The following is a 27,052-nucleotide window of genomic DNA, read 5'->3' as shown; positions in this document are numbered from 1 at the left end:
ACTGTTGGCCTGCTGGAGACTGGCCAGAAAGGAGGCACTAGCAGCTATCTGAGGATAAAAAACAGGACAGAGTTGGAGAGATTGAAAATGTCCTCAGTGGGCAAAACTGCAAATTAAGCAAATAGATGAGAATGGTAACAGGGAGCTCATCTGTAGGCTGAGAGAGTTGGGTTGTTCAGCATGGAGAAGAAAAGGCTCCAGGGAGACCTTCCTGCGGCCTTCCAGTACTTAAAGGGAGCTTATAAGAAAGATGGGGACAAACGTTTTAGCAGGGCCTGTTGTGATAGGAGAAGGAGTAGTGGTTTTAAACTAAAAGAGGGTAGATTTAGACTAGATATAAGGAAGAAGTTTTTTACAATGAGGATCTTGAAACACTGGAACACAGAGGTGGTAGATGCACCATCCCTGGAAATATTCAAGGTTAGGTTGGACATGGCTCTGAGCAACCAGATCCAGTTGAAGATGTCAATGTGATGCCCATCGACAAGAAGGGCTGAAAGGAGGATCCAGGAAACTATAAGCCTGTCAGTCTGACCTCGGTACCAGGAAAGATCATGGAGAGGATCATCTTGAGTGAGCTCTCACGGCAAGTGCAGGGCAGCCAAGGGATCAGGGCCAGTCAGCATGGGTTTATGAAAGGGAGGTCCTGCTTAACCAACTTGATCTCTTTCTATGACCATGTGAGCCACCTTCTCGATGCAGGGAAGGATGTGGATGTTGTCTACCTGGACTTTAGTAAGGCCTTTGACATCGTCCCCCACAGCGTTCTCCTGGAGAAGCTGGTGAATCATGGCATAGACAAGTGTTCACTGGGTAAAAAACTGGCTGGATGGCCGTGCCCAGAGAGTTGTAATTAATGGGGTGAAATCCAGTTGGTGGCCCGTCACCAGTGGTGTCCCTCAGGACTCAGTTTTGGGGCCAGTCTTGTTTAATATCTTTATCGATGATCTGGATGAGGGGATGAGTGCACCCTCAGTAAGTTCGCAGATGACACCAAGCTAGGTGGGAGTGTTGACCGGCTTGACGGTCAGAAAGCTCTACAGAGGGACCTGGACAGGCTGGATCGATGGGCCAAGGCCAATGGGATGAGGTTTAATAAGGCCACATGCCGGGTCCTGCATTTCGGTCACAACAACCCCAGGCAACGCTACAGGCTGGGGGAAGAGTGGCTGGAAAGCTGCCCAGCAGAAAAGGACCTGAGCGTGTTGGTGGACAGCCGGCTTAACATGAGCCAGCAGTGTGCCCAGGTGGCCAAGAAGGCCAACGGCATCCTGGTCTGTATGAGGAACAGTGTGGCCAGCAGGAGTAGGGCAGTGATGGTGCCTCTGTACTGGGCACTGGTGAGGCCTCACCTCGAGGGCTGTGTTCAGTTCTGGGTCCCTCACTCCAGGAAGGACATTGAGCTGCTGGAGCGTGTCCAGAGGAGAGCCACCAAGCTGGTGAGGGGTCTAGAGAACAAGTCATAGGAGGAGAGGCTGAGGGAACTGGGCATGTTTAGTTTGGAGAAGAGGAGGCTGAGGGGAGACCTCATTGCCCTCTACAACTCCCTGAAAGGAGGGTGTAGAGAGATGGGTGTTGGCCTCTTCTCCCAAGGGAATAATGACAGGAGCAGAGGAAATGGTCTAAAGTTGGGGCAGGGGAGGTTTAGATTAGATATTAGGAAGCACTACTTTACTGAGAGGGTGGTCAGGCACTGGAACAGCCTGCCCAGGGAGGTGGTGGAGTCGCCATCCCTGGAGGTATTTCAGAAATGTGTAGACATGGCACTTCAGGGCATGCTCTAGTGCCTGAGACTGTTGGGTTGTGTCTGTTTGTGGGTGGGTGTGGGGTGTGCTTGTGGGTGTTTGTTTTGGTTTGGTTTTGGTGTTTGGTGTTGTGGGGTTTTTTTGGTTTTGTTTTTTGTTTGTTTGTTTTTGTTTGTTTGTTTGTTTTTTGTTTTGTTTTTTGTTTTTGTTTTTTGTTGGTTGGACTCGATGATCTCAAAGGTCCCTTCCAACCAAGAAGATTCTGTGATAATCTGTGATGTCCCTGCTCATTGCAGCGAGGTTGGACTAGGTGACCTCTAAAGGTCCTTTCCAGCCCAAACTGTTCTATGATTGATCTGCTCTCAGTTAGATGCAATGCTCTCCACCACCACACACAGCTTTGATACTGAATTTAATATAGACCTGACTTAAACTTGTGCTGATCTCAAATGTCTTTGAGAAGGCCACGGTCCTCAGTTGCCTGAGACCTGTATTAATTCAGGCCTCTTTATTTTCGTCTGCTGGACTGGCTGTTGCAAAGATTTGATACTCCTACCCTCCTACCCTCCGTTTCTGCCAGGGATGTTCTCTCCTTGTCTGTCATCTCCAGAGGGTATCTTCACACTCTTCCTTGGCATGAGGAAGACAGAGGAGGTGTTACAAGTAGTCCCTCATTTGTACAGTCTAAGCAGAGGAGTACCTCAGAGTTGCACAAACTCGTCTGTCCAATGCACAGTCCCTAGGATGAAATATATTCCTGTGTGTCTCCAGCAGTAAGGCGTATTTTCTGTGTGTTCAACTGAGCTTTTTGGCACCCACCTCTATTTGTAGAGACGATGCTGAGCAATGGTCCTGTGGGCCAACCTCACAAATGCAAGGAGGGTGTTGAGGGTTTTGCTGGGTGGTAGAGGGTGTGGAGCAATTCTCCTAGCATCACATCACCTTCCCTTCAGGATATCTGCCTCCTCATCCAGCCCTGAGACATTTTCCCCCTTAGACATCTCCAGTACGGGTGTCATAGTGTGATACCTGACTGCAACTGCCTCTTTGGAGTGCTTGATGAGCTCTGCTGGGCATGCAGGGTATCTAAATGCATTTTCCAGATAAAGGAGTTGGCACGAGGTGGATCCCACCCATGATAGCATCATATCCCTGCTCAGCTTTGTGACTATCTGGGTGATTCAGCCTCACAGGGAACCTAGGAGCCTGGCTGTCCCATCTGGGGACAGAGCATCCTGCTGCTTTCACATCTGGCTTTGTCAAGACCGGGAGAAGATCTCGCACCAACCTAAAAATTAACTGGATTGTGAGCACACACAAACCTTGCAATCAAATTTCGTGAAGACTTCCCATCTCTTGGGACAAACTCAGGAGAAAAACTGGAAGAAACTTCCACTTTTGGAGGATGCTGTTTTCAGCAGTAGAAAAAGGTTTCTTACATCTTCTCATGCTGCATCAGTGGCAGTGGATTTCTACCCAACTTCCCAGCTAAGCCTGGGCACTGATGCCCTATTCCTGCAGTTGGCTGAAGCCAATTCTGGAATGCAACTTGCAAAACCCTGTCTCCCACCATCCCTGTCACTGATAGTCCAGAACCAGCTGTCCTGAGAGGACTTGTTTGCTCGGCAGCTTCTCAAAACAGCCAAATTTCACAATCCCTCAGTTTACGTGAAGTTCATGGCACAAGAGCTGCTTCCTGGCAGAGGCTTGGCTTTTCATAGTTGTTGAGCACCTGCCACGGGGCACAGAAGAATGTTTTTGGGGTGGAGGGGAGGAGCTGTGAGAAGGGGGATATCTCAAATAACCAGTCCCTTGGGTGCACGTCCTGCCTCCTCCCTGCCCTGCTCTCCCGTGGAGACTACAAGCGCACAGTATCTTTGCTACCAACATGAGGCTTGTCTTCCTGGCATGCCTCTGGGGTAAGTAAGGCATGATTTATTTTTTTTTCCTCTTTGCTTTTGGCTTGTCATCTCTGCCAATGGTACATCTCTCCCACTATTGCTTCTCCTACAGCTCACAGCAGAAAGTAAATGGGACACTGCGAAGAACTGAAATGCAATTGGTGTTATCTGATCCGTATCTGATAGGTGATCCGTATCTGATAACTGAGTGTGGACACTCAGATCCCCTCAGATGTCACCATAGGGCCACAGGTGGACATTTGGATGCTGCCCCACCTTGGGACCAACACCTAGACACCTTGAGAAGTGTCTAATTTGGGAACTGAATCCCAGCCCTCATGAGCAAAGACTGCACCACAAAAGGTGGAGTTCCCTGCCCCTGTTTCTCTGCTGTGTGGGTTCGCAGAATCATAGAATGGCTTGGGTTGGAAGGAACCTTTAAAGGTCATCTAGTCCAACCCCCCCCCCCCCAATGAAAAATTAGGCATCTCATCCCATAAAACTTAAAAGTAGCTTAAAAAAGAAAAGGCAGGTAGAAAAATGAATTATCTGAGTAATAACTCTAATGCTTGTCCTGGTGTCAGCAGCTCTGCCCTTGCCTAAAGCTGTTGGTCAATGCTTGGAGTCTTGCCAGACTGCTGCATTTAGGAGCAGAAATTGTTGTTTGTGTTGAGCTCTTCTTTGCTGTTGACCTTTTACAGTAGGTACAAAGTCCCCTCCTCCTGAGTTTCCAGGAAAAACAGATCCTGGCAAGTTTTTCCTCAGGCTTTCCCTCCCAGGGTTTGCCTCCACCTCTAGTTAATCCTCAGGGAAATCTTCTGATTGGGAACAGCCTCTTTGCACAAGTCTCCAGACGCATTCCACCTTGAAGACGCTTCTTTTCATAACCCTATCAGCAGGCCCTTACCTCTTCCTGTGGCATTTCATTGCTGCCATTAATGTCCACAGGACCGACAGCAGTCCTGGGGTTAGTTTTGTCTGGTGTCTGCCTGAAGTTCAGAGATAGCAATGCTTCTTCATGGTCAGGCCCTGACCAAAAGGAAAAAATAAAATGCTGTGCTGCTTGCAACCCATCCCATTTCCAGCAGTTTCATTCCGCGTTGTACCTCTTGCCTCGCTGTTGATAAGAGCTGGGTGTCACATTCAGAGTCTCTAGGGAGAGACAAGCACCTCTAGATCCAATTTGATGCTCTGTTCTGGGCATAAGCCCTAAAATGAGACAGGTATCCATCCACCATGACTTAACTCTTTCCACTGGATGTCACAGGAATCTAGATAATCTCATTGAATTGAACTGAACTGAACTGAATCTAATCTAACTATCTAATCTAATCTGTCTGGACACTGACTTTCAGGTGACTAAATCCAGATGAGAGAACTCCCAACTGCTCTGTTCTGGTATTTTCACATTTTTTCCAGTAGACTTTGTTTTTTAAGTTTTCTCTCCTTATCTCACCTCTTTATCAAGAAAGACCCACGGACATGCACTAGGCAAAGCCCATTGACAGCTGGCCTTGGGAGACAGTGAGCAATAACGGGCTCTAACAGAGCTTGCGCTCTTGTCTCTGGCCTCATGTTTTGCTGTCCTGAATCTCCGTGCTCTGCAGAGCTCCGACTAACATCCTGTATTTCTTCTGTTTCAGCTTCCCTTGCCGGAGTCCTGCTGGCAGGTCAGTATTTGTAGTAGAGCGTGGAGCATGAGTCAGCACACACAGCTACAAAATGTCATGCAGAATGAGGCTGTGTCTGATCTGGAGATTTAAATATGTTGCTCGGGACCAAGAGACTTTGGTCTGAAACCCGTTTCATGTGGCCTATGATCTTCTCTCTCTAAACCACATTCTCCTAATTACCCAATGGAGAAGATCTGACTCTACCTCCTGTATGCATCTGTACCTACTGCAGATGTCTGAATGAAAAGAGCAGTACTGATCCAAAACACTGACAAAACAGCTGCTCATTTTAGCAAAGTTAAACCAGAAGTTGGTATATCCTCATTGCTGGGGTCTCATCACCATGAGAAGAAGGAATGTCTGGTGTCCCCTTGGCTCCATGAGCCACTGTGGAGGTGCTTCAGGGTTTCAGACCCTGAATTTCTCTTACCACAGCACCCCAGATCCATGCAAAAGGACAACAACATCCAGAGAGATTTGGTTCTTGGTATTAGGGTGGAAAACAGTGTTGTGATCAGAGGTTTGGGAACTGGAGCCAGGTTTTGAGAGGGACTGTGTGTCCTAGTGGGTTCAACAGCAGGAGCAAGCCTGAGTAGGTCCTTTCCACTCCCGAGTGCTGGCTGTCTGGAGGCCCACAACAGCACCCAGCACTCACTGTCAATAGCTGAGCAAACCCAATCCTTCCCTTGGGGAATGGGTAGAAATAGCCGAGTTCTTTTCTCCCTGCTTCCACTCCTTGTAGCAGCATTTAGTGGCGATAGCATAGCATTTAGCTATGGGGAAACTTACCCAGAACCTAAATGCTGGGGTAGGTTTGGGGGAAACTACACCTCTCCCTTTACAGCTGAAAATAAACCCTGTGATTTGTATCTCAAAAGAGACTTATGGACCCCCAAAAACCTGTGGCTTTTGGCCCTTTCCAGCTCAATACCCAATTCCCAACCACCAAAGATTTTGGATGCTAAAATGCCCTGGGCTTTTCTTCCTCCTGGCTTGGCAATAAAGACAGCCTGTCTGGGGAGAAAGAGCCCTCTTTGTCATTCCCTGCCATCACCATAAGGTATCTGCTCTCTCCAGAAGATGTAGACGCAACCAAACTTGACATCCGCCTGGTGGATGGTGCCAATCAGTGCTCTGGGAGAGTTGAGGTGCTTCACAATGGTGTCTGGGGGACCGTCTGTGATGACCAGTGGGATTTACGGGAGGCAAAGGTCGTGTGCAGGCAGCTGGGCTGTGGGACAGCACTATCAGCCCCTCGGGAATCTAAATACGGGGAAGGGAAAGGCCAAATCTGGCTGAGTGATGTGAACTGCAAAGGGACAGAAGCGTCCCTCACCGAATGTGAGACAAAGCCATGGGGAGACAACATCTGCAACCACGTGGAAGATGCCAGCGTGGAGTGCTCAGGTAACCCTCAGGTCTTTTCTACTTTGTACCATGTTGGCCTTTCTACTTCAAATAAGCCAGGGTGCAATTTCTGACCCATCCAGTTAGGAGGTCAGGGATGCAGAATTACTCTGTTGAGCTCCAGCTTCCTACTCCATTTGACCCAGACAGGACCTGGAACAACCTGAAGAGCTGGGAGTGGACACAGATAGTCCCCTCCCTCCCCTGACAGTCTCCATCCTGATAGTTTTTTCCCTTCAACTTTTCTTCTCAAACTAGAAACTAGGAGTGAGTCTTTGACAGCCCTTTGGGATGAGCAGAGGTAGTTTTGGTGCATCATGGGTGATTCTGCTTTCTCCAGGTGATCTGGGTCATAGAGACTTGTCCCAAAACTTCTCCCTTGTTTGTTTTCGGCAGGAACAGAAATACCCGAGCCAGGCCCAATCCGGCTGGTGGGAGGCCCGAACCGATGTGCTGGGAGGGTTGAGGTGCTTCATGAAGAACAGTGGGGCAGCATCTGCCATGATGACTGGGATCTAAATGATGCCCAAGTCGTGTGCAAGCAACTGGGCTGTGGGGATGCGGTGCTGGCCCCCATTGGAGCCAAGTTTGGACGAGGATTTGACACCATCTGGCTGGATGATGTGAACTGCACAGGGACAGAAGCTGCTCTCTCTGAGTGCCCGGCGAGGCCGTGGGGGGAACACAATTGTTACCACGGGGAAGATGCCAGTGCAATTTGTTCAGGTAATCCTTCCACTCTCCTGCTTTTGCCAGTCATGCATTAGGGTGTCCTCACAGTCAACATGAGCAAAACTTTGGACAGGAACAAGGGCTTTCTCTGGACCACTCCTCTCCTACTGAGTTGGTACTCAATCCTGATAGTCCTGCTCGTGGCCTGGGGTCCTTACACCATGAAAGAGGGCTTTTGTCTGGGAAGTTCTCTCTTCCCTGCTTGCTGGGGTGCTCTGTGGCCATTTTTCTTCAGGTTAAGACTGCCGTTATGCTCCTTGCTTGGACAGTTGCATGTCATATGTGGAGAAAGCTATGGAGGAGAGGCTGCTGTATGCAAGGAAGGGCAGGAATACTCAGGGAGAGGGGGGACACACACCAATGGCCTCTCTGGATGTGTCTGCAGAGTCGGGGATCACCGTCTCCACTTCAGTCCGCCTGGTGGGTGGCCCTAACCGCTGCTCTGGGAGAGTCGAGGTGCTTCACAATGGTGTCTGGGGGACCGTCTGTGATGACCAGTGGGATTTACGGGAGGCAAAGGTCGTGTGCAGGCAGCTGGGCTGTGGGACAGCACTATCAGCCATTCCAGAGTCAAAATATGGGGAAGGGGAAGGCCAGATCTGGCTGAGTGATGTGAACTGCACAGGGACAGAAGCGTCCCTCACCGAATGTGAGACAAAGCCATGGGGAGACAACATCTGCAACCATGTAGAAGATGCCAGCGTGGAGTGCTCAGGTAAATTCCCCTCCATCCCCTATCTTGCATGTGCTGGGCAGTAGGATAGGCAGATCCCACCACACACATGCCCCCTACCTGAGTCAGGGCTGGTCCTGCACCCCAGTGCGGCTCTGTGGATATTGTAGTGACGTGGATAGTAGTTTCTTCACGCAAGTAACAAGTGATAGGACAAGAGGAAATGGCCTCAAGTTGCACCAGGGGAGGTTTAGGATGAATATTAGGAAAAATTCCTTCACCAAAAGGGTTGTCAAGCACTGGAACAGGCTGCCCAGGGAAGTGGTTGAGTCACTATCCCTGGAGGTATTTAAAAAATGGGTAGACGTGGTACTAAGGGACATGGGTTAGTGGTGGACTTGGAAGTGCTAAGTTAACGATCAGACTCAATGATCTTAAAGGTCTTTACCAACCTAAATGGTTCTATGATTCTGTGTCTGCTGGTGGGAACAAGAGAGGGACACAGCTGATCAACTCATCCCATAACTGGGGGCAGTGCTTGCCTGGTGACCCAGGGAGGACATGTGAATGTAGCTGACCCAGGGGCAGCATTAAATCCTCTCCTACCCGAGACCGCTCAGGTCCCTTTTCTCACCTCTGGGTTGCAGGGTGATTAGCATCAGCAGACTCCTTGAACCAGACACAGTATAGCCTGCAGTCATCCATGAAGACCAGGAAAACTTCTTCCTGCCCTTCTCCCACAGCCCCTCTCCCTGGGTTTTCTGTCTTCATTCCCACCCCAGAGAAGTCCAGCCCTTGCCATATCTCCAGTGTGCTGAGATACCTGAGTAAGGCAAGCTTTCCACAGATGGTGAGGTGTGGAGGACACTCCCTTAACATTTATTTTCTGGGCATTGGTGCAGAGGTGGACATTCCTGAGGAGGGGCCGATCCGGCTCGTGGATGGCCCAAACAAGTGTGCTGGGAGAGTTGAGGTGCTCCATGAGAACCGGTGGGGCAGTGTGTGTGACGACCACTGGGACATGAAGGACGCCAAGGTGGTGTGCAAGCAGGTGGGCTGTGGGTCACCACTGTCAGCTCTGGGAAGTGCCCGCTATGGGCGAGGATCGGACATCATCTGGCTGGACGATGTTGAATGCAAAGGGACAGAGGAGAGCATCTTTGACTGTACGGCCAGGCCATGGGGTGAACATAACTGCTATCATGGAGAGGACGCTGATGTTGTTTGTGCAGGTAACTACCCCTCACCATGGCATCTGAAGTGATGTGGGGACACTTCTAGCAGAGCCGGAAGGCTGAACTGCAGGGGACAGAAGGGGAATACCAGGGCAGAATGGTTCCCCCCCACTCAGGATAATGCTTGTGGAGTCAGGGAAATGGATACAGCAGGGAGCCGTAAGGAATATAGAGTATCTGGTTAGGGTGGATATGGTGGAACCAACTGGTGGGAGAGGGGTATAAGCAGAGCAGAGGCAAACACAGTGGTGACAGTCTGACTATGGGATGGATCCTGCTGGGGAGACGCTGACAGAAGGGGTTTGTATAGGACAAGGCTTATAAAGGTCAGAGAGAGAGAAGGTAGGGTAGTTTCTGGGGCAGGAGGTAACGACGAGCATCTGTGGGGGCAACAGTGTCTGGGGCAAGATGTACATCATCAGTACTCAGTTACTGGCTGAGTTGGACTTCCTGAAGCTCTTGGGAGTTGAGTTCCTGACTCCTCATGCCCTATTTCTTGGGAGAGAAGCTTGGACAGGCCCTGCATAGGTGAAGTGACAAATCCTTGGGGGTCTTTGGCTGGTTTCATTATGGAGGAGGAGGGCTGTAGGGGCTTGGATTTCACCTGAGTGCTGCGTAGGGTCATGCTGTCAGGACCATGTGTTGCAGGCTTCTGGATCAAACAATGCATTCTGCATCAGGGTCAGAGTCTGCACTTCATGCAATCCTGTCCTGGCTTCCACAGGGCCCTGTCCAAAGCTTAGGTGTTGGGCTCCCAACAGCTGCAAATGTATGGAGCTGCAGACCCAACCTGCAGACCTTCAGGAGCAGAGTCCTTGTCACCTCTAGCAGGTAGTTCTGGTGTCAGAGAGTTCCTGGGAGCAAGATTTTACTTAACCTTGTTGCCTTTCTCTGCAGTTAACAAGAACCTGGAGGAACCAGAAGCACCGTGAGTGCTAGCCCCACTGGACCATGCTCATCTTGCCGCAGGAAGATGGACCATCAAGATTCAGCTGAGAAGGCGAAGGGCAGGGATGTTGCCGAACCATCAGTGTGCCATAATGGGATCCAGAGTCTGGCAAAACCATCCTCTCTCACCCTTTGAAGGATCTACAAACTTGGTTATGACTGCAGTGATAGAAAACCCAGCTCGACACATTATTCCCACTGAAAAGCAAACATCGCCAAATATCAATAAAGTTCCCCTAAAACAGAACATCTGGCTGTCTCATAAATTGCCTGTAGACCTCTGCTGCCTGAGCACATATTTGGCAGGGAGCTGTTGGTCCAACATGGTGAATATTTATGTGCTGAATGAGTATGATGAATATTTATACCAATGGTGTGACACCATACCATCTCTCAGGTCTGCAGAGAAACATTTGCCTCTGCTAACGTTCAGCCCAGTAACAAGGGCAGCCATAGGAGCCTTGGGAAGGGTATTGAACATCACACAACACAAGCTTATCCCTGAAGGTTTGTCTGTCCCTCAGCTGGGCAACTGCCCCCCACAGAGGCAACAGTTCACCCCTTTTTCTCCTTCACTTTTCCCACAGACCAAAGCCGGCACTTTACAAGTGGATAATTTCCCGTTTCAGGGATGTCCATTCAAGACTGACCCTCCAACACAGAATTTTCTAAAAAGCAATGTGCTTTGTGCCTGTCAGCACAACAAAAATGCTTTAATCTCAATGAAGCAAAGACCAAAGATCTTTAGTTCAGTATTGACATCGGGTGTCTCCAAGTTAGTTGGCCACCTGAAGCTAGTTTTATGGGAAGGACAGATGACTGGGTCCTCTTGGTAACCTTCCCCCAGACCAGTCCACTGCATTCCAAAGCAGGTCTAAAGCAGCTCATATCATCATGCTTTTGGGAGGTGCCTTAGTTCAGTGTAGCTCTCAGGAGGGCAGAAATGAGGGGAAGTTAGTGGTGATCTGACCAGAACACAAAGCATCACACAGACTCACGGAACAGGAAGTTCAGGTACATGTCTACATTTATATTCATTTAAAACAGAAGGTGAGAAGAGGCACAGAAATGGTTTAAGGCTTGGAGGGAATGTCTCAGAAAGCCACGAGGTTCAGTCTGTCTTACTTTTGGGAGGGCAAGCTAGGTGAGGACTTCATTGCAGTAACTGAGAACTTCTGGGGGAAGGGTGCTGGCTACCCAAGTCTGTCCAAGCCCATACAGCAAGAGACAAATGTTTATATATTGTATCACTACAATCAGCACAAGACAACTTTTATGGATTAGAGGCAATATCAGCAGGAGAGGATGAACTGGCATGGGAACTATATGACTTGTTGGGAAGAGAAGGCATGAGAATGTGAGATGTTTCAAGGATTCAAGTTGACTTCGGGTGCCCAACAGTCTTCTCCAACTATTTCCTCCACCCCCAAGAGAAGATCCCTGGAAACTTGTCTTGGGGCAGGAATTGTGGCCAGTGGGACCATGTGCAGGCATCTACAGAGGTACCCAAATTATAGAATCATAGAATGGTTAGAGCTGGAAGGGACCTTAAAGATTATTGAGTTCCAACCCCCATAGATTAGAGACAACATCACCCAAAGCTCCTTCTACAGCCAGGGGAGAGGGAGTCATCTGAGGTGATTCAGAGGGTAGCTGAGTTGTCTTGGCCCATGCAAGTGCCTCTCTCATTTCATTAACTGAATTGGCTTCCGGGGCAAAGATGCCCCTGATTTGGGTACGTCAGTTGGGTGTTTGCATTTGAGCGTGACAGGTCTGAGTCTCAGTTATTCTGTACTCTTTGGACTTCAGAAATCACTTTTGTTTGGATTAAATGAATGTCATGCTTGTGTTGGCTGGCAATATCATCTCTCTGCTCCACTCTGGAACATCTGTGAGGTTTAGATCCCACCTGGAAGGAAATGTATGCAATCCAGACCTGTAAAAGCAGCTTGTTTTAGCCTGACAAGCAACTGAAAGCTACTAGTGTGCATATAATATTTAGTGATATGTAAAAAATGCAAATAGGAAAAATGTGCTGCCACATGGAGAGATGGGAATCATCCCTCAAAACACCAAATCCAACTCCACGTCTCCGACATCACCCCATCCTACTTGTCTAAGTCAAGAAGGTTAGCCTGGGAAAGGACAAAGAGCCACCAGCCTCAACATCCAGCCTAGAAGCTTAGTCTAATTCCTAATAGGATGGGACATGGATGAAGGTTACCTGAGCATACGATGCCCGCATCTTCTCCGTGATTACAGTTGTGGACTCCCCAAGGCCTTGCCGCACACTCAGAGAGGGCTGCTTCTCTTCCGGAGCATTTCACATCATCCAACCAGATACGGCCAAAACCTTGCCCAAAATAAGCTGAACCTGGGGCAGACATGGCTGTCCCACAGCCCAGCTGCTGGCACACCACTGCAGCATCGCTCAGATCCCAGCTGTCATGGCAGATCGTCCCCCACTGCTGGCTGTGAAACACCTCAACTCTCCCAGCACAACGAGTGGGGCCATTCACCAGCCGGAGCGGAGGCACTTCTGGAGTACCTGCACAAAAAGTAACCAAAAAGGCTAAATGCACACAAATACACTGAGTCTGAACCCTGCTGACACATTGTAGGGGATGAGCACCATCCCAGGCTGTCCCATTGACAGATGGCTAAAGAGGATATTTTGCATGTCCGTTCAGGGTTGCCCCAAAATCTGTATGGCTCTGCACTGCCCACAGACTGGCAGAAATGCCCCAGTAAGGACTGGGAGTGAGATTTCAGGCTACCAGCAAGACATGCTAATTCACCCCTTCCAAGCAGGCATGTTTCAGATGGTATATTTGAATCACTGCTGACTCCGGTGACATGGGACCCTGTGCTTGCTCTGTATAAATAGCAGTCTGCTGGGCTGAGCTCTGAAATAAAAATCTAATGTTAGCTACGGACAAAACCTGTAGAAAGGGAGCAATTCAGGAGCCTCCCATTAGGTGTCGTTTCCCATCTGAGATGTGTTGGGACATCCTTGCCATCCTCCAGTTGTCATGCTGGAAGGGCGTGGGTCTCGTATCTCCAGGGTCACATCAGCCAGCCCCACACAGGCGTCTGCGTACTGTTAGGTGGCTTATATAGCATTAGGTACCTGTGTCCAGGAACATGGCGCACGCTCAAATAAACTGGGTCACATACGTGAACTTTGTAATGTCCACCAGTGAACACTCTGGCCAATGCCCATATTCTTAAAACTTTCATTTGGCCTTTTATTTTACTGCAGTTACTGCAATATTTGCTATATGTGCTCTGGATAATTTGCTAGGAGAAAGCAGATTATGGTAATATATATATTAATAGACACTTAATCACTTAATCTTCCTTGAAAACTCTCATGGCTGGTAGAACCAGCTGAACTGGACAATAAATTGTCTGAAAAAGCATCAGCCGACTCCACTGAAGCAGTATGACAAATAAAATTAGTCAAAAGGGGAGGTAAAAATTAGGTTTTTAACAGAGTCTGTCCTGTCATAGCTGAGAACCTACCACTGGGTGACAGCAGTTCAACCAGCTCAGCTGCAGGCGTGTACTTTGCTATGTTTATGGCAGGGGAGATGACTCCTCCAGAAGGAGCATTGAGTTCTCCTGAAGTTTCCCAAAGTTCTTCATGGAAAGAAGGAGGGACTCCAGGAAAGCTCTGCTAGCTTCTCACTCTGACATCCCAGAAATGTAGAAAAGAATGGTGAAAAGTTGTGATTTGTGTTTCCTCCATGTTTCCCTTCCTAACACCATTGAGACTGAGACACAGAGAGGAGTTACCTGAGCACACCACACCAGCATCTTCTCCATGCTTGCAGTTATGGGACCCCCAAGACTGGGCCCTACACTCAGAGAGAGCAGCCTCATTCCCTGAGCAATTCACATCATCCAGCCAGATGGGGTCAGGCCCATGACCAAAATGAGCTGAACCAGGGGCTGACAGTGCTGCCCCGCAGCCCAGCTGCCTGCACACCACGCTGGCTTCAGCTGTATCCCAGCCATCATCACAAATGGTTCCCCACTGCTGGTCATGGAACACCTCGACTCTCCCAGCGCAATGATTTGGACCGTTCACGAGCCGGACGGGAGCTGGTTCCACAACACCTGGAACAAAACACAGTTACAAAGTGTTTGAGGAGCTTTGCATGCAACTGAGCTCTGTGGATAGGGCAAAAAGCCCCTTCTTGCAGGGTTCTTGTGCCAAAACAAGTTGCGGACGTGGATGCTGATCACCTGAACATGTGAGCTTTGCTACCTAGATGAGCAAATTTGTACCTGCAGAAGGTTACTACTGGAAAGAACTTCCAGAAGCTGAACTCTTGGCTTAGGGCCCCAGGGTAAGCTGCAGATGTGGCCAGAAAATGGGAGTTCTGTGTAGCCAGGTCAAGGCGGGCCAGGGCAGCCTGTCCCGCTTGTTTTTCCTCCCCAGATCACCTTCCCAGGAATATTGCCCAGCCACTGTGGCACAGTGGGCCATTTTGAATGAGAGTGGAAAGTGCCTTTTACCTCATTACTCAGCACAGCCCTCCCACACATCACCCACTGATGACACCCCACAGCACCTAGGCCTGCCTTCTCCTCGCTTGGCCCATACTGCAGATGGGATTTTAGCTACCTAAATACACATGCTCTTTTTGGGAGCCCATTTATTTTGCCTTGTTTCCAGCTGCTGCTCCAGAGGAGCACCGAATCCTTTTTCGTATTTGCCAGCACCGTGTAAATGTCTTGGAACCCCTATAAAAATCTAAAATAGCACTGGATTCACTCCTATATCTCATCTAAAAGCAACACCCTAGTAAAATGTGTCCCCTGTGGCCACAGAGAACTCTTCATGAAACATGGCCCCCCTTGCATTGCATAATGGTACCTGAGCAGACCACACCAGCATCTTCTCTGTGGTTACAGTTGTGGTCTCCCCAAGACCGTGCCCGGCAATCAGAGAGGGCAGTTTCAGGCCCTGCACAGTTCACATCATCCAGCCAAATTTGTCCGGTTCCTTGTCCAAACTGAGCAGAGCCAGGGGCTGATATAGCTGTCCCACAGCCCAGCTGCCTGCACACCACTTGAGCATCTGTTAAATCCCAGCTGTCATCGCAGACGGTTCCCCACTGCTGCTCATGAAACACCTCAACTCTCCCAGAACAGAAATTCAAACCATTCACTAGGCGGATCGGGACTGGTTCTGGAACACCTGAACCAAAAAAGCAAGACCAAGTAAGTTTTATTCTGGCAAACAGGTTCCTGTTAGCCACATGACCAAACACAGTGTGCACCCGTTGGCTTAGCACGATCTACAGGAACAAGCAGCATGGAGAAAGAAAGTTCAATGCAGTTGTTTTCCCTCCTGTTGCCCCCAGACTCAAGGAAAGTTGTTGTACAAAATCTAGGACCTCTTTCCCTCTCTTTCCTTTACTGGAAAGATACCTGTGGTCAGACAGCAAGTGCAGGTAACTTTACTGACCAAGGGAAAGGACTTCAGCAAGAAAGGCTTCTTTAGGAGAACAGTGAGAAAACTGGCATACGATTCATCTCCGCTAGACTTGGAGCCCTTAAGCATAAACTTCCATGAGATGATGGGCTTTCCTGAGCATTGGTACCTGATGCCACCTGAGATGCCCAGGGAAGCCCGAACAACCCAATGGAGTTAGCAGACTTGATGCAGGAGTCAAAGGAGATTGGTGCCCTTCTGGATCTGCAATTAAAGACTGGGTGGGATGTAGTGGGACATCTCAGATGACACTAGACACCTATGTTTAGGCAGCTGAACCTCACTTTTACAACTCTGCTGTGGACCCTCAGTACCCTTTGTAGTCAATGGAGGGAAATGAGCACTGCTGAGTTGCAACTTCTTTAATCTGCTTTGGGAAACTGCATCAGGATGGGACAAATTCTGCCATTGACTGCACTGACTCACTCCTTGCTGCCTGCAAAGGGGCAACAGGGTGTTTAATCCAAAGACAGGCATCTGTGTTTAGCCAGTGAATCCCCGGAGTGTTTTCAAGATGTGGGCAAGCAACCAGAGGAAAGCACTTTACCTCCTGCAAGGGCAAGGCAAAAATTCACCACTTTGGTGAATTGGTAAAATGATCACATAGAGGATGAAGAAGAATGAATCAAGCAACAAGTCTTCTCAAAGGGATTTGTGGGATATAAAAGATTGAGGGTGACAATCTACATTGTCAGGCTGTTCTGAGAAAGACATGGACATGTATAAATGGGAGTGATGACTACAAGTCGTGCAAACCAAGCTTTCAGAGCTACTCTTCACTGGCAAAGCCTCAGCTGGCATAATAGACTAACAGAAATATACCCAACATTAAGGAGAAACCAGAGAAGAATAATAAAATGAGAAGAAGCTTTAAAATGTGTCTAAAGAGGGAAATGGGAAGAGATTGAGGTAATGGAAAAGGGATGTAACGTTCTTAACAAAAGGTAGATGCAAAGAATAAGTAGTAGTAATGCACACTGCAAAGAGACAAGAGAATAGAATAAATTTCTAATAAATACTAATTTATTCTACTAATAAATAGTAGAATAAATTTCAGGTAATGATAGGGAGCTCAGGGCTTCCTTCTAGTGGCAACAAAGTGCAATGCTGCAACACTTCGAGGAAATTTGTTCCACCTGTGGAGGTTTCAGACACTGGAAAAACAGTGGTGAAAAATCGTCTCATAAGGTGGCTCTAGCAAGTGAGGGAGGAGAGATTAAGTGCAGTTCTGAAAGAGTTTTTCATAATCTTGTCTGGAAGTGGCAAGAGATAGAAAAATGAGCAGTGTATCTTGATTTTTCAAGTGTGAAAAATTCATTTGGGTTGTCACTCGCAGCAGTAAAAGAGTCCAAATGGCTCTACACCCTCTGTAGCAGGGGGAATCACACCAGTTCTGCAATCCCACGGGGTTTACTGGTAACTCACATGCGAAAAAGTCCCAAATTGAAATTCTCTGCAGAGCCAGCAGCAGGCTGGACTGTAGCACCACTGTGTCATGATTAGCTTTTGAATGGGAAGGATAGAGGAACACAGATGATTTACCCACATCCCTGTTTCAAGCATTTTGTCTGTACAGTTTTAGCATCATAAGATGAGAAAAGGGTACCCTATGGCATTTCAAACATCCCTCCACATACCCTAAAGCTGGTGACACACGAGACTTACCCAAGCACACAACACCAGCATCTTCCCCATGGCTACAGTTATGGACTCCCCATAGAGAGGTTTCACATTTGGAGAGGGCAGTTTCAGTCCCTGTGCAGTTCACATCATCCAACCAGATAGGGCCAGATCCTTCTCCAAAATAAGCAGAGACTGGAGTGGACAGTGCTCTCCCACAGCCCAGCTGTCGGCAAACAATGTCAGCATCACTTATATCCCAGCTGTCGTCACATACTGTTCCCCACTGCTGGCCATAAAAAACTTCAACTCTCCCACTGCAACGATGTGGTCCATTCACTAACCGCAGTGGAGCTACTCTTGGTATATCTGAAGGAAAAAAAGGCAGAGATATACATTAAGCTGCCATTTGATTAAAAATGAAATAAAATGTATGTGAGCCTAATGACATCCAGGATGCATTTATTGAGTTGCATTAATGTTGGGATATCTTCCCCAGTTCTTGCATTCAGAGATAAGTGAACAACAGACAGCGTACTGTGTTCTGCAAAATATGTCAGAAATCCAAGCCAAGGATAGCACACAGCTTCTGTTTACAGAAACAGCTACACGCAGGCTAAAAAAAAAAAAAAAAGGGAGGAATTTTTGACAGGTCTCCACTATGATGAAAGAGAGCTCACAATCCAGATTCAGGACACTTCAAGACAGATCCTGCTGCTGACATGGTGCATGAATACCCCACATGGATAGAAAATCTTCCCCATCATATAGACGGACACAGAGGAGTTACCTGAGCACACCACACCAGCATCTTCTCCATGCTTGCAGTTATGGGACCCCCAAGACTGGGCCCTACACTCAGAGAGAGCAGCCTCATTCCCTGAGCAATTCACATCATCCAGCCAGATGGGGTCAGGCCCATGACCAAAATGAGCTGAACCAGGGGCTGACAGTGCTGCCCCGCAGCCCAGCTGCCTGCACACCACGCTGGCTTCAGCTGTATCCCAGCCATCATCACAAATGGTTCCCCACTGCTGGTCATGGAACACCTCGACTCTCCCAGCGCAACGATTTGGACCATTCACGAGCCGGACGGGAGCTGGTTCCACAATACCTGGATCAAAACACAGTTACAAAGTGTTTGAGGAGCTTTGCATGCCTCTGAGCAGAGAAGGCAAAAAAACCCTCCTTGGAGAGGTCTGGAAGCCAACAGGGCTTGAGTCCATGATGTGCCAAGTGGCAGTAGATGCCTATGGCCTCACAGCTTGATCTTGCATCCTTGGCTGGAGCTTTTGCAATAAGTCACCTGCAGAGTGGTCATAGATGAGCACCCAGGTTACTTCCCGAACAGCAGAGCACTGAAATGGGGAGGAGGGAACAGTGCATTTGAGAGTGCTGAGTCCCCACTCACAAGCCTCTACAAGCATGGCCATCAGGACTGGCCAACAAAGTTGCCAACACCCTAGTCCCCACGAGAGGTCCAGGGCCACTTGCAACCTTCCTACAAATACAGGCAGTCCCTAGTACCCCACATTTCATGACATGCATTGGTAGTACCTGAGCACTCCACACCAGCGTCTTCTTCATGGTTACAGTTGTGATCTCCCCAAGGCCTGGCCCGGCACTCCATGAGGGTGGTTTCAGGCCCTGCACAGTTCACATCATCTAGCCAAATTTGTCTGGTTCCTTGTCCAAACTGAGCAGAGCCAGGGGCTGATATAGCTGTCCCACAGCCCAGCTGCCTGCACACCACTTGAGCATCTGTTAAATCCCAGCTGTCATCGCAGACGGTTCCCCACTGCTGCTCATGAAACACCTCAACTCTCCCAGAGCAGTTGCTGAAACCGTTCACCAGCCGGACTGGAAGCAGCTCAGCAAATCCTGTTTTGAGAAATAATGAAGATCTCAATTTCTATTGTATTTTGTTCTATGCTGACAGGGTAGAGCACTGTGCTCCTCGCTCCTGGATTGCATCAGTCTGGCATAGGCTTTGCTCCTTTTTTCCTACCAGCTCAGCAGACCCTTGCAGTAATTTCAGTTTCTTAGAGTGATGGTCTCCAGCTGACTTCTCCTGTTGACTAGTCCCTACTGAAATCAGCCAGCTTTGTTTGAACCTTTATCTCATCAGAACACGACAGCTACGCCTGCAGCCTGTTATTGTGGTGGAGCAGACTAGGGGGCGTCGCACTGCACTGGCCAGCTGAGCTGGGAAGGGACAGGGACCTGTGGACTAATACTGGTCCGGGAGCACCAGGTGGCCTTATGGCAATTCCTGTGTCAAGGAGTCTTAGTATCTGGGATCAGAATTTTGGTAAAGCAGAAAGAGTTGACTGATGACTGCTAATATGATGTCGAAGTTTTCTAGCTCTGGTGTTGGTAAACATCAGGTATCTGGTGCTGGGGACTGTGAGACAGGCCGGACAAATCTGACTGAAGCTTCCTATTTCCTTCACAGATGTGAAGTCAACCCACTTTTGAAGCATTCTGTATCACTTTCTTTGGAAGACCTGTTTGTGCTGAAGGAGAGGTCCTGCAGGATCTGTCTGAAAGGGTCACCCACAAACAGCTTCCCCCATGACATGCCATGAATAATGGGTACCTGTACAAACCACGCCAGCATCTTCTCCGTGCCCGCAGTTATGGCTTCCCCAAGGAGTCGCTCTGCATTGGGAGAGAGCAGCTTCTGTCCCTGTGCACCTGATATTGTCAAGCCAAATGGGGCCAGATCCTTGCCCAAAGTAAGCCCCATGGGGAGCCAACAAGGCCTCCCCACAGCCCAGCTGCCTGCACACCACTTCTGCCTCGACCAAGTCCCAGTTGTCATCACACACAGTTCCCCAGTGCTGGCCATAAAACACCTCAACTCTCCCAGAGCAGTGGGTCAATCCATCCACTAATCGAAGTGGGGCAGGTTCTGCAAAGCCTAGAAGGAAAAAAAAATGAAAAAAAAAAATCAGGAAAGTATCTGGTAGAGAGTCTTGTGTATCCGTCCTCCACCTGGAAAGGAACGTAGCATCTCTCACAGTTTTGCATGGGAAAACATTGCATAAAGAGGCAACACAAGCACTTCCTCCATGACCACAGCATGAACTGCTCAGCAATGTATTTTACAAAGTAACATATACTTGGGATGACAGAGAACAAGCCCCAGTCTTGTTTCAATATGGATGTCTTGCGCTTTTAAGATGCTCGGTCCTCTGTCTGCCATTGCAAGAGGTTTCAGGTCAGCTCTGTGTCTTGCTGCCAGGCCTTTATAGATGTCCCATGTCCCTTAACATGCACCAGAAGGTCTAGATACCTAGAGGTGCCAGAATCACTGTCATACTATCTATTTCTATCCACCTCTCAACCTCATGTTAATGCTGTTTTTGCCCACAAGTCAATGAACAAAATGTGGATTTCTCAATATATTAAGACCCTAAAAACTTGGCAAAACTCTGTACACGATTACAGAGGAAAAGCACTAATTAACACCTTGTCACAGGAAACGCAGGCAGAAACCAACTCTTCTCCTTCCAGTGTTGTCCAAGCAATCAGCATATTCATAATAACTAGCCCAGCAGCAAATCCCTGGTTTAGCCTTGGGGCTGCAGTTACATGGGAGGACCTGATACTAATACACTGGGAGGGACAATGCTGACAATGGGAAGAACCTCACTCAACGCAAGAGCTTTTGGGGAACTCCAGAAGGAACTATGTCTACTGGCATGAGGATGAGGTCGAGGGGCTGCCAGAGCCACTGCTCCCTGCAGTGAGAAAGGATGCTCTACCAAGACCATGAGCATGAGGAGCCCTACAAATAAGTCCTGCAGCACCACTGTCTTTTACCGGTGGCTCACATGATGGTGGATTTTAATTTAGGAGAAGAGGCAAGACAACTCTATGGCTTAACAGTATGAATCACTTTTTATCTTACAGTTCTCTTGGATGTTGGGGTCAGTGCTGCTCCAAATGGAACAGGGCCTCCTACAGCACCTCCAGAATCTCTCCACACCCCACAAAACCCAGTCGTGTCACACAGAATGAGATTTACCTGAGCATACAACACCAACATCTTCTCCGTGCACACAGTTATGGCTTCCCCAAGGTTTTGCACTGCATTCAGAAAGGGCAGCTTCGGTTCCTTTGCAGGTCACATCATCGAGCCAAATGGGGTCAGGCCCTCTCCCAAAGTAAGCTGAGGAAGGAGCAGACAAAGCGGTCCCGCAGCCCAGCTGACGGCATACAACTTCAGCATTGACTATATCCCAATGGTCATCACAGACAGTTCCCCATTGGTGGCCATAAAGCACCTCCACTCTCCCAGCACAGCGACTTGAACCATTTACTAACTGCAGCTTAATTGGTTTTTTAATTTCTGCATTAAAAAAAAAGCAAAAAAAAAGCAACAATAAAACCAGGATCAGGTATTGCACATGCAAAGACCACCTAGAGATCAAAGGCAAGGAAATATCTCTGCTGGCACTGCCCAGGACTTGACAAGGTGAAGGCTGATGAGGATCAAGTTCTGTATCTTCCTCTGTGGTTTCAGAGCTCAAAATTAGAGATAGAAATAGCATAGATTGGGAATCCCTTATGAAAGAGGACTCTGCAATTCCCACTGTGATGTTACTCCAGGGGTGGGGACTTGCTACACATCAAGACTTATAGACCTGTTGGTGTCTTCATGTGAGATGGATGTTGAAATCCTAGTTAGTCAATGACATCTGTGGAGCTGCTCAGCTGACCAAATATTGGCATTGGATTCAGTTGCCCAACTCAGCATTCATCAGCATTTTCAATGCCATAGGTATTCCCTCTTAGGGTGTCCCTTAGGGCTGGTATCTCACCTGCCAGGTATATCACCCCAGGGCATAGAATCATAGAATACTAGAATGGTTTGGGTTGGAATGGACCTTAAAGATCATTGAGTTCCAACGCCCCTGGGTTGGCAGGGACACCTCCCACCACACCAGGTTTCTCAAAGTCCCATCCAACCTGGCCTTGAACACTTCCAGGGATGGGGCATCCACAGCTTCTCTAGGCAATCTGTTCCAGTGTCTCACCACCATCACAGTGAAGAATTTCTTCCTGGTATCTAATTTAAATCTCCCCTCTTTCAATTTAAAACCATTACCCCTCGTCCTATCACTACATTCCCTGATCAAGAGTCCCTCCCCAGCTTTCCTGAAGCCCCTTTTAGGGCTGTTATAAGGTCTCCCAAGAGCCTTCTATTTTCCAGGCTGAACAACCCCAACTCTCTCAGCCTATCCTCAGAGGAGAGCTGCTCCAGTCCTCTGATCATCTTTGTGGCCCTCTGCTGGACCCGTTCCAACAGGTCAATGTCATTCCTGTGCTGAGGACTCCAAAGCTGGATGCAGTACTCCAGATGGGGTCTCACCAGAGCAGAGTAGAGGGACAGAATCATCTCCCTGGACCTGCTGGCATCTCTAATTGCACTTGGCAACTCTGTGTAAGGAACTGACTCCACCCTAGATTTCCATTGCTTGCAACAGGAGACATCCAGTCCTAGTGGTAACACCTGCATTTAGACATATATATGTCTGTGTCTTAATATGGCCCCAAATCCCCTTCCAGATCAAACTATGGGAAAGTAAGTTTGGAAATCTGGTTTGTTATTCAGTGCTGAGTGGACCAGCGTTTGGGAAATACTGACCTGAAGGCCTGTCAGCCTCCCAATCCCCTTTCCACAACTTGGGGTCCGTGGCCTGCTTGATTAAGTTTTACTCCCCACTTAACCATGATGTAGAGGGGTAGGATACACCTTCAAGCCTTCCCCACCCAGTTCCTGGAGCTCAGAATTCATTAGCATCATGCTGCGACACCCACATTAGGACTGGCTCCCACACATGTGACCCACAATTGAATTTTTCATACCAGTCTCAGTGTGGAGAATAAACACATCCACCAGGAGAGAGTAATGTCACAAAATACAAAAGGAAAGAAGCCATGTAAATGCTCAACTTCCCTGGCGTATTTCACCCATGAAATATGTGCATGGAAAGCATGTGCATCCAGGGGGGGATCCTCCATTCTCCCTGCCCATTCACTTCATGGTGGTGGCATAAGAAGCAAGAATAGTGTGGAACAGGGAAAAAAAACCCCTGTGATCTTTGTTCTGCCCCACTAATAAAGCGAGCACAAACAACACCCCACACATGGTTTAACTGGTAGAACTGAGCTGGGTAACATTGTCACTGGCATAGAACCATAGAATTGTCTAGGTTGGAAGGGACCTTTAAGATCATCAAGTCCAATCATCAACCCATCACTATACCATGTCCGTCAGCTGCACATCTGCCCATCTTTTAAATACCTCCAGGGATGGTAACTCCACCACTTCCCTGGACAGCATGTTCCAGTGTTTGATAAACCTTTAAGTGAAGAAACTTTTCCTAATATTCAATGTAAACCTCCCCTAGTTCAATTTGTGGCCATTTCCTCTTGTCCTCTTGCCGGTTACCTGGGAGAAGAGACTGACCCCAGTGCTTGAAGCAGCCATCCCCATTCTGAGCCCTAAGGGTAGCACTGATGGAGAAATAAAATTTTGCAAACAGGCTTAAAAACCTCCTTCTACACGGCACAGCCTCCTGGGGTCACACAGGGAGGGGTGTAAAGTGAGTTACCTGAGCACACAACGCCTGCATCTTCTTCATGATTGCAGTTATGTTCTCCCCAGGGTCTGGTCCTGCAGGCAGAAAGGTCAGCTTCTGTACCGGTGCAGTTCATGTCATCCAGCCAGATATGACCAGTTCCTTGACCAAAGTGAGCTGAGCCAGGGGCTGACAGTGCTTCCCCACAGTCCAGCTGCCTGCATACGACCATGGCATCGGATAGATCCCAGCTATCATCACACACGGTTCCCCACTGCTGTTTCCAAAGCACCTCGAGCCGCCCCACGCAGCGGCTGGGGCCGCTCACAAGTCTGATGGGAGCCGAGTTGGCAATACCTGAATCCCAAAACAAGCCAAGGTGGAAAATGGGCATGAGCCAGGTTCTGGCTGATAGTGGAGAATGTTAACATCTTGCTCTTGCAGAAATTGCATTTTGTTCTGTCTGGGAAAGAATTTCCAAAATGCTCACCACTTTTTTTCCCAGCAGGAACATTATAAGAAAAGCTTGCTGGCTAATTAGTGGTGTACATTCTTGCAGAGACAGTGTTAGGACCTCTAACACATCTCTGCATCTCTATAAGCAGCTGCAAGATCTTAGTCATCTAGGGCAGTTCTGATAATGGGATTCCTACTAACATGTCCCACCCAGACACGTCAGATATTCAAAACGTTGGATGAGAACCAATAATTTCCAGCCATGGAACAGTCCCAGCACACCCTCCAACATGGTATGTGACAACTCCACAACACAGAAACCCTGGACTGTACCCTGAACACAGTCAGGAAGACAAAATGAAAACCTTAGATTATGGTTTTAGGAAGATGGACTTCCCAGAGTAACTGCCCAACCTGAGCTGCTGTAGCACCATGGGTCTCAGATCATCCCTCCCCACCCTTGTTGTGCAGCTCCCTGCTCCATGCGCGAGATTGTGAATGTTCCTTCTGAGGTCTGTCACTCTCCCTGTGTTGTGCAAGTTATAGAAGGAAGTTTTCAGGTCACTTCCCTGGGTACAAACCAGGATATACACATGCTTATCCAAAATGCTTGTCAGAACTATGCCAACTGGATCTCGCTCACTTGGTGCCGTGTACAGCAGAGTTTGTTCACCTAAACGAAGGTTTCTAGTGCCGTTTGTAGACCTGCATCCTCCAAAGCAGTAGATGGAGTCCAGGATTGAGAAACTAGGGCAAGTCAAATGGCTCTAGGCACCTATCTTAGGGCAACTGCCTGGAGTCCAGAGGGTAGGATTCACCTCCCAGCTGCTGACAGTTACAGCATTGTCCATGCTAAACTGGACTCCCACACAATGCAGAAAAGAAGGTATTTCCAGTCAACATCCATCCATAAGGGAGGAAGACTTGAGGTAGAGAAGGGCCTCTTTCTCTAGCCTACTGTTGGGATCAAAACCTGGCAGAAGATGCCTAAGATCTCTCCTTATTCAGAAAGGCCCTGTCAGATGCTTAACCTGTGTTTACATCTTTGGTCCTGAGCGCTGCTCCCCATGGCCTTTTTACACTTCTATCAGAGGCTTTACAGCAAGGGTTGCCACCTACGGCTTGCCAGGTCCACTATTCTATGCTGTTGGAAAGCACAGATATTTTTCTAACAAACTTTAAATTTCCAGATAATCCCCCTTGATCATTTGCAGATCTGGCACAGCCTTTACTTCATCATATCCCCTGAAACAGGCTCAACTAGTACCACGTTTTGTTAAAATCCAACATCACCATCTCAGGATAATCCTTATCCAAGTATTTTATTACTTTTTGGTTTAAATTATTGGATTATGCTGATTTGCAGGATATAAATGCAGCTGCACTAAGCACTGACTCTGACAGGGAGGCAACGAAGGTCTGCTATGCTTATTCTCCAACACGGGTCCTGGCTCCAACACAGACTGTGACTCGTAGGGTGGGAGAAAAAAACAGGACTATGTTCCGGATTACACAGATCAGTCAAAGGAAGCTCTCTCTTTATGCTTGCATTTGTTTGTTCCCAGGCTTTGTCTCTGTATGTTTGCATTGTTAATGCCTCTAAATCTCTAGGTGACCTTCAGAAGCCAACTGATCATCTCTACTACTGTCTTCTCTTATCTCAGAAACGTCAAGCCCTTTTCCAGTGCCAGGAGTTAAAACCCAAGCTTCCCAGATCTTCAGTCCTTTATTCCAGACACAAAACCCATTTCCTTGCCAAGGCTGGAGATATGAGAGGGGTCAATCCACCATGAGTCCTATTATCAGGCTGTATCTAGAGCCCCATTCTCCAGGAGTAAAGGAGAAAACTTACCCCAAAGACAGGCCAAAAGGAAGACCACAGTTTCCATCCTGGTTCCAGCAAAGGCAGTCAGGCTCCCACTGCGGTTATCCCTGGGTGGGAGAGGATTTCCTGGTGGTCCCATGGTAGCAGCAGAGATCTTACACAATCCAGTTCCTGAAGGCCTGGTTGGCAGGGTAGTGCAGGAAGATTGTCCTTGTAGGCGAGACAGAGTCAGTGGCTGGCTGGGGAGTCAGGAGAGAAGCCACTAAGGACCAAGAAAGGAAGTAGATGCCAAATATTCCTTGCCCTGACTCCTCCCCTTAATTGGCCTCTCCCCCTACACCCCTCAGTGCCAGCGCCATCCAGTTCCCTACATCTCCCTATGCTACTTCCCTCCTCCCATGCTCTTCTGTTCATCAACATACTAAGGGAAAATAACCCCTGCTAGAAAGCACAGAATCTTTTCTCCTCTGTTGTTTTGGAAAAAGGCAAACTGTTTCTAGCACTTCTAAAACTGCCATTCTCCTGGCAGGACTAGCTCGTGAACAGGCAGTGCCCTAGGAAGACTTGTTGGAGAAGGCAGGAATGATCTCTGTGTCTGCCCGTTCCTCTGACTCTTAAATGCTGTCTAGGAACAGCATATGGAAAACAAAAAAATACTTTTTTTTTTTTTTTTTTTTTTTTTACTGTGGGGGTGGTCAAACACAGGAACAGGCTGCCCATAGAGGTTGTAGAGTCTCC

General features: G+C 48.4%; 2 protein-coding genes across 2 annotated transcripts in view; one reads left to right on the top strand and one right to left on the bottom strand.

Moving 5' to 3' along the window:
* The window catches only part of LOC141476429 (scavenger receptor cysteine-rich domain-containing protein DMBT1-like), a 74,168-nt gene extending 63,616 nt beyond the window's left edge, over positions 1–10,552 (top strand). Inside the window, exons 26-30 of the mRNA XM_074165107.1 lie at positions 6,406–6,726; positions 7,123–7,452; positions 7,844–8,173; positions 9,034–9,363; positions 10,264–10,552. Coding sequence (XP_074021208.1) covers positions 6,406–6,726; positions 7,123–7,452; positions 7,844–8,173; positions 9,034–9,363; positions 10,264–10,298 — 1,346 coding nt within the window. The 3' untranslated portion in view covers positions 10,299–10,552. The remainder of the gene's footprint in view (positions 1–6,405; positions 6,727–7,122; positions 7,453–7,843; positions 8,174–9,033; positions 9,364–10,263) is intronic.
* A 1,892-nt stretch (positions 10,553–12,444) lies between these two features.
* Positions 12,445–26,399, bottom strand: LOC141476428 (scavenger receptor cysteine-rich domain-containing protein DMBT1-like). Its single transcript, XM_074165106.1, is given in 11 exon segments — positions 12,445–12,449; positions 12,539–12,862; positions 14,113–14,436; positions 15,200–15,523; positions 17,486–17,809; positions 18,231–18,554; positions 18,998–19,321; positions 20,040–20,363; positions 21,474–21,797; positions 24,043–24,390; positions 26,342–26,399. Coding segments are annotated over 11 exon segments (2,982 nt in total). The 5' UTR covers positions 26,379–26,399.
* Between the last annotated feature and the right edge of the window lie 653 nt (positions 26,400–27,052).

This window comes from Numenius arquata, chromosome 32 (genome assembly GCF_964106895.1).
Source record: "Numenius arquata chromosome 32, bNumArq3.hap1.1, whole genome shotgun sequence".
NCBI lineage: Eukaryota > Metazoa > Chordata > Aves > Charadriiformes > Scolopacidae > Numenius > Numenius arquata.
The sequence above is the reverse complement of the archived record's forward strand: the minus strand, read 5'-3'. Positions and strand labels throughout refer to the sequence as shown.